At 51.1% G+C, this 7,777-nt stretch overlaps 1 protein-coding gene across 1 annotated transcript in view; it reads right to left on the bottom strand.

Annotated features, from left to right (window-relative positions):
• LOC127026537 (acid-sensing ion channel 2) overlaps positions 1–5,928 on the bottom strand; it is a 513,577-nt gene extending 507,649 nt beyond the window's left edge. The window contains exon 1 of the mRNA XM_050911842.1: positions 5,350–5,928. Coding sequence (XP_050767799.1) covers positions 5,350–5,913 — 564 coding nt within the window. The 5' untranslated portion in view covers positions 5,914–5,928. The remainder of the gene's footprint in view (positions 1–5,349) is intronic.
• Positions 5,929–7,777: the final 1,849 nt, after the last annotated feature.

Raw genomic sequence — 7,777 nt, forward strand, 5'->3', positions numbered from 1 at the left:
ACGAAGCGGCCAGGTGCACGGCGTAAACCGAGGCCACGGGCAAGGGAAGGCTGAGCCCACAGCTGGCTCTTACTCACAGAAGTGCTTTGTCTTTCCTCCTCCAGGGCCCTCCCTGTGCCTCATCTCCCTTTGCACTCAAAACCCGCTGATCTCCAGCTGTCTCTGATACTTTGGCTGTGCTCATTTCTGCGATACCTCAGATCTTTAGATTATTTCCCATCTCAAACCCCTAGTGAGGGAGGGGAGTGTGCCTAGTCAAGAAGCAGCTCAAACCAGAACAGAACACAGACCTTTTAAAAGAAAATTAAGGACGAGTCTATTACTGTGCTGCTCAGGTCTTGAGTCAGACCAATGTCTCAAACGTGGATCACCCACGTCCCATACTTCTGAAGTTTCTGTCCTATGGGAGTTGTTTCATCCAGTATGAATATTTTCAGTATTAAAGGACGTGAAATTGGGTTTGCCATGAAAAGACCCCCACTGAGATTCTACAGCCTTCTCTTCGTTAGATTTTAACTCCAGTAACCGTTCAAGACCCAGGAAGCTTTTTTCATGAACAGATGCTCATCCCAACTGGCATCCTCCCATGAAATACTCTGGCAAATTTTAAAGCATTATCCTACCATTTTGCAATAAATAAAGGAAATAAAAACCCCATCAGCACCATGGGGAAGCACTACCACACTCATTTTACGGCTAAATGCTTAAGGGACAGAAACTTAGTCCAGGTAAATGCTGGGTAGAATGAGGGTCTGCATTTCTCAAGGGCATGGTCTGCATGTCAGCCAGACACGTGACCCAGGAACAATCCATCTCGTTTTAGACACCCAACCGAGACACCAACAAGAGCAACACGATAACCCTGCACTCCCTCCTGTGCCTATGCCCACCCACTGAAACTCAACGGCACGCGCAAACTCAAGATGTTATAATGCAGACTGGGAAGGCTGCACAAAGATTTGGTCTCCTAGTGGAAGAACTATCTCTTTGTGTAAAAGGTATCATCACAGAATTGCAGATCTCATTACGGCATCTCAGATTCTGGAGCAAACTTTGGAAAAAGTCATGATTTTCCAGAAAAATTGTTAAATAGAAGGAAGTAATGTTTTTCCGAATCAAGCAGCCACCACCCTGGTTTTCTTTTCTTGAGGAAAGTGGAAGTTGTATAGCAGGAGATGAGAAAGGAGTAATTAGTCTAAAAAGCAAAAGCTATTTACTAAATACTGGCCTCATGGGCACACTAGAAAGAGTGGAAGAAAAAATATGCATGGAGAAAGACAGATAGATTGACAGAAACTCGTGTCTCAAAATAGAAATATTCACATGAGATACTCTCCATTATGCGGACACTGTCTGTCAGTAAGAATGTGTATTGAAAATAAATGAGTTATATCCTTCGATTGTCATGGCCACTGAAAATAAATAGACATCCGGCAACGAAGGCATAGCAGGCACAAGCTAAGTTATTGTGTTACCGCTGAAATGAATTGGATGTGCGAGGAAGCACACGCTACACGTTCCATTTAGCAAACGACTCAACTGAAAAACATGCTCACACACCAGAACACACACACACTGCCATCGTCTGAATATGTCTGGCAGGGCTTGGCTGCTGGGGCTAATTTTCTCAGCAAGGTGGGACTGAGAGAGATAGCCTGTTCCCGCTGCTGCTCATATTCTCGGTATCTACTCCCAGGTCATCCCATCAGTCATTCTGCGTTTGCCCCACGGGCTGAAAGGGTTTTCACAGACTTTTCTCCCCGGTTGCCCCATGCATTTGCTGTGCCACACACAAAAATCTCCTGCAAGTCTCCCCTGCCATTGCCTAGTGCATCCCATGCTGGAACAGCAAAGGACCACGAGCCACACCAACAGGCCCCGGGAAGAGGCTTTGCTCCAGCACACCCCCAGAGATACCCAGAAAATCACAGCGGTGTGTCTAGGGCTGACAAGCCACAGCTTTACCACGCTCAGCAGCAGTAAGACGGGAAGACCTTAATGTCATGTCGAGCAGCATGAGCACAGCTCCTCCAGAAAAATGCCATCTGCGAGGTCATTTTCAACCGAGACCTCCTGGGAGGAGCGATGCAGAAAGAAAGGAGGGGATTTCCTCGGCTGCTGCTGTTACCAGGCTTCCCTCCCTCAAATACTCTAAGGCAATGGGTTTGCTAAAGCGTGTTCTGCCAATTTTCTATTCTTCATTGCTTTGCCTACAGCAGAGGTCTGCATTATCTTATCTGCTGCTCGGTGCATTGCAATGCCGGCTCAGGAATCAGCACATATTCTGCTAAGACCTTGCTGTTCCCTTTGGATGTATCTCTGCAGAAAAGCTTAGGGGACTCACTCCTCTGAGCAGACCATAATACAGGGAAACGTTGTCTGAGAGGCATTAGACATTATCCTGGGGAGAAGGAACAGAGAGTGTAAGGAAAGCACAGCTCAAATCCTGTTAATAAAGCAGCAGCAGAGAATCGAAACAGGGAAGTGGAGGAGGAAGGAGGGTAAAGTCAGGTTTTCAAAGTGCCAGGACACTGCCATTCCAGCTTCTGCTCTCCCATGCGGCAAAAGCAACGTGTGCTTTACTCAGGGGACACACTGCACGCAACACCCCCCCGCCATGCATCAAAAGGGACAGCTGCCCAGCTGGCAATACTGCGCTAACTTCTTTAGCAGTACCTTATTGCAGAGTTAACTGCTTTGATGCAGCCTCCTACTGCAAAACTCCTGCCTCTTCTGCTCCCAGATGCATGAATTTGGGGAGTATAGAGAAAGAGCCGGAGTTTTTTGCCATGATGATGTATTACGAAACTGCTCTGGGTTTTACACCCTTTGTTTCCTGACAGGAAAGAAATCGGGCTTTAGTGACAATGCTTCTCCTCTTTTTCCAACTGGTAATGCAGCAGAATGGATGGGCTGTCACAGAGCCTATATGCAGTTGCAACAGGTCTTCGGTGATTAAATGCAAAATTCATCCAGGACATGAGGTTCTGATTCAGCTCGGAGGCAGTTCAAAGACCTTTACAGCATGCTCCCTGTGGAAAGACCTACTCATCTTTCAAGCAGACACTTTTTGCTGCCTTTTATCTCTGAGAGGTAAAATCTGGAAGGAAAACAGGGTTGTTGTGTCCCTTTTGAGTGCTGCTCCCTGGATTTCCATAATCTGAGGGATTACCTGGAGTCAGTGAGACTGAAACACTTGCCTCTGTTAGAAAGGCACAGCAGGCAATGCTGGGAAGATGTTGTCTTCTGGATCATCTAGAAGCTGCTTTGCAGAATGCACTGAAATATTTCACTGCCCTGTTTCTGAATCTCGACAAGCACCGTCAGTCCATAATATCCTATCTGTTTCTAGCTGGCCCTAACCTGTTTTAGCAGAGCAAGGATTTATTCGGCAGACAGGGCATGTTTAGTCTTTCTGGAAACTACTGTATCCCCCGTGGGAAAAAAAAAAATCATTGTTTCAGAAGCAGCTACCTCGAAAAACTAAATGGCCAGGGAGATGACACCCCACCGTGTCCCAGGGAGGCTGCCACGAGCTCCTGTCTTATCTGAGAACAGGACCTGCTTTTTTAAGTCCTGCAGATGTTTTGAATGTGCTGTTTGCTTGCTGGCTTTGAGGCTTTTGCTTTTGGCTGGTGTTTATTGCATTATTGGGAAGCCCACGGGCAGAATAACTCCCTCTCCCCACACCCTCGCTATGGTTAGGGGAGGTCTGTCCATCCTGTTGGGATTTGTCCTCACTCCCCAACTCTTCTGTCCCCTGAACTTTTGCATCTGTTTCTCCTTGTCTATCCCATTCTCCAGACTTAGTCACACATGGCTTTTCTTTAGCAAGCTCTTCTAGTGACTTTCTTGATACCTTCCTACAACTCGCATGACCCAGCCTCTGCTCAGATCTGCCCAAGGAGCAGAAGCAAAGGAGCAGTTTGCCTGGATATCCCGTTTGAAGTGGGCAAGGCATCAGGGTTATGCACAGGCAATAACTGAGGCATAAACTTATATGTTCCTGCTCAGAGGTTTAAAGAGAGCACAGGCCAGGTGATGGCACTGAGTTTGTAGCTTGAGTCAGTTGGACTCATTTGCTGGGAGATCCAAAAGCAGCAGAGACAGAAAATATTCCCTTCTCCTAAAACCAGACAAAGATCCTGCTGACAAACCAGACCGTCACAAAACCTGTTACGGCACCTGCCTGTCTGCAGGACATACAGTAGTGAGCAGAACAAGCAGCATCGCTCCCAGAGAAACAACCGTCTGAAAGCCGTAGCATTACTGACTCCAGGATTACCCACCCCCCCAGCCGGCTCAGTCGGTGCAAAGGGACTGGCCAGCGTGGCCTGAGAGCAAAGTACGACTTAGCTCAGTCCCCAGCCCACAGCCCACCACATCTCTGCCAGGATATGACTCAAACCGCCAGCCTGGGGGGATCAGACCCCTCTGCAGCCCCTTGCCCAGCCCAGCACCCTCACCTGCCCCGGCAGCACACAGGGGACATCACTTCTTCCAGGCAACCTACTTTCTATTTTTATTTGAAGCTGATACTTTTTGCCAGCCAAACTACCCAGGCCAGCCTGCACTGCCATCAGGGTGTCATCCAGAAGCTGTAAACTGAGCAGCGTCTGCTTCCTTCAGGATCCTCAGGCTACCCGGCTCGCTCCACCTCCCCGCCAGCCTAAGAGCAGACTGGGATCAGAGCTGAGCCTGATTTCTTTTCCTCTTCCTCTTTTTCCCGCCCCGCTTCCCTCTAACACAGCACCAGGAAGGGACCCAGCTGCTGCCCACACTGTGCAGCAAACTAGGATTTATGAGCCATGACCACCAGGAACAAGCAGAAAAATTTCCCCTTCCACGATTTCAGCAAGGCTACGAACACCCGGGGAAATACAACTGGCTAATGGACATCACTCAGACCAGCCCTGAACGCCTGCCTTGCTTGCTGGCCTCTTTCCAGCCCTTTCTACTTTCTTCAGCTGGCTAACATTCACTGGCCATAGCAAGAGACCCCCAAGCCCCCTCTGATGCTCAGCAGGACCCATCTGACACCCTGCTCTGACACCACGCAGCCGCCTGGGAGCCGTGGGCCTTACGCAGGATGGAGGCTGGACCTGCTGCAAGCCCCTTGCAGGGCTGGCCCCACGTAACTCCCCGTTAGGACTCCAGCAAACGAACTTCAACTCAACAGGCTGCCTCCTCCTCCTCCTCTGCCGTGCCAGAGCCCGGCAGACACCATTCACTCATCACACCGTGCCCACACGGCTTGGCCAGTGACCTCCAATGCTGTCCTGGTCCTGCAACACCACCACCGTCCACACACCCAGAGAAGAGAAAAGCAGAGTGTCTGCTCATACTCACAGTTTTGAAGTCCTCAGGGCTGCACTCTTGGCCTTTGAATTTGCAGTACAGCATCATATCCTTCAGGTCGTGGCCAACCCGTGCCAGGAACTCCTGCATGTTGAAAACTTTTGGTTTATACTGCTTAAAGTTGGCCTTCTCTTGGAGGATGGCTAAGACGGCCGGGTCAGCCAGGTGAGGGTTGGGGATCTGCAGGTTGACATCAAGCAGAGCCAGGAGCTCCCCAGCGTGGTACAGGTCATTGGTGGTGAGCCGGGAAAAGCGAAACTCGTTGAGGTTACAGATGGTGACAGCGGGGAAGACCAGGCTGTTTGCCACGACCTCGTCCACTTTGGTGACGTGCTGGTAGGAGAAGTAGAAAGCCACCCGGTCTGAACTCTCAACCAGGAGGAGACCCAGCGAGCCCACAAAGGCCAAGGTCCAAAGCAGGCGCCGGATGGTCACTGGCCCGTAGACGAAGACGTGACGGATCCCGTGGAGCGTGGAGGTGTTGGCAAAAATCTGGATGCTGGAAGGCTGCAGGCTGCCCATGCTGCCCTCACTGGTGCTGTCCTTCAGATCCATCAGGGATACTTAGTTAAATCCTGGCACTGCTTTTTGGGTCAGTCTGTAGCTGGAACGGGGATCCGGATCTCTCCCCTCCCCTCTCGAAAGTAATTAAACCCTTTTAGGGGTGGGAGAGAGAAGGAGAGCCTCAGGCCAGCTGCTGCAAGTTTATCCCACAAGCTCAGCAGTAGCTTCGTAGGGGTAAATATTTATATAAAATCCATTCAAACTCTCGCTCTTGATTTCCTCGGTGCGATAAGAAGGGCTGGTTTTATTTAGGGAGACACCAAGGTGATGTGGAAGAGATGTGGGTGGGCAGCGAAAGCTGAGCCAATGGAAATAAAGTCCTCCCCCTACACACACACACATACACACACACGCGCGCCGAACGGAGATGAGATTAAGCGAGAGAGCGAGCTTAAAACAAGTCGAGGCAGCTCGCAGCCTGTTAACTAGTGCGTAAAGCCCAAGGATGCCGCTTCCCAGAGCTGATGTCTTGCAGAGCAGCGGGGCTTTCAGAGCGATCGGGTGATGCTCCCCGTGCTCCGGGGATGCGAGCTGCTGGATTTAGGCATCTCTCCTCCTCCCCACCCCTCCATTTTGGGCAGGGCTCCAAGAAATACCACCCCAAAACCCCACCCTGTACTGCCGGTGTTATTTCCAAGGGCTTCTCTCAGGGAAATGTGGGCAGCTAATTCAGCAGGAGAAGTATGAGAGGAAAAGGGGGAGGGAAAGGATAAAAAAAAAAAGAAAAGGGGGGAAAAAACTGCTGCTCAGCTCCATGCACACACATACACGCAGATCGAGCAGGGGAGACAGCAATAGCACGAAGCCTCTCCTCTGTCACACAGCAGCTCAGAGCAAAAAATCAGACAGGGCAAGACTCGGTGGGGAGAGGCAGCGGGAGGAGAGGGGCTGCAGCATCTCTCATCTCTTCTCTCTCTGTCTCAGAGCTTCCCTTCGCTTCAGGACTCTCGACAGTGCAAAGCGCTGAGACCCATGAGTCATGCATCGATCCAGAGCCCTGCGGCAGGGCGAGAGCCCAGGGGAGGTCAGGGAGAGGGGGCTGTGATCGGAGACCCCGGGCTCCTGCCTGGGGGGTGAGTCTGTAAGCGGCCGTGCCTCGGTGGGGTCCGGGGGGGCTGTGCCGAGCAGCTCCTGTAGCCCCCAGGCTCAACCCACCGAGGACTCAGAAGACTTTCGGCCAGCAGGATCTCCAGATGTTTTCTTTGCTGCTGAAAGGCAGCTGTGATGGATGTGTTTGGGGAAGATGCTCCCAGATGTGCGTTCAGCCAGGAGGTTTGGAAGGAGGCGGGGGGGGGCGGGAGGCAAACTGGGAAAGGTTTCCTACCCAGGAGATACTGCAAAATCCTGTAATGATGCCTCCCTACATGAGAACGTCCTCAGTGCATGCTGCAGGACGTGGGAGTGAGCAGGGTTCAGCCCTGAGATGAAAGGTGCCGGAGTCTGAGCAGGGTCTGGGGTAACTCCCCTCCGTATCGTCTCGGTGCATAGCAGTATTTTTGCCTGCTTTTGTTCAGATCCAGAAGAAAAAAACAGTTTCTCTTTCTGTACAGCACCCAGCGCTATGGTAGGTGAGGGTCCCAGGGGCCATGGTAGCACCCAGGAGGTGACTTTCCCAGCTTGGATGAGGTGGAAGCAGAGGGTCAAAGCACAGACAGAGCCTGTCACAGTCTGCAGTGCGATGCCCGGCGACTCTCGGCCACCCGTGAAGTTACCTCGAGGACAAACCCAAAGATCATCTGGGACAAAGTGAGCCTGGTTTTTGTCTTTATAACCCCACGTGCTGTTATCATGAGAGCAGACCCTGAAAGAGCCTTTGCACTTTGCACCTTTTGGCCCCTTCAGCTCTTCAGGTGCT

The sequence above is a fragment of the Gymnogyps californianus genome, chromosome 28, assembly GCF_018139145.2.
Source record: "Gymnogyps californianus isolate 813 chromosome 28, ASM1813914v2, whole genome shotgun sequence".
Lineage (NCBI taxonomy): Eukaryota > Metazoa > Chordata > Aves > Accipitriformes > Cathartidae > Gymnogyps > Gymnogyps californianus.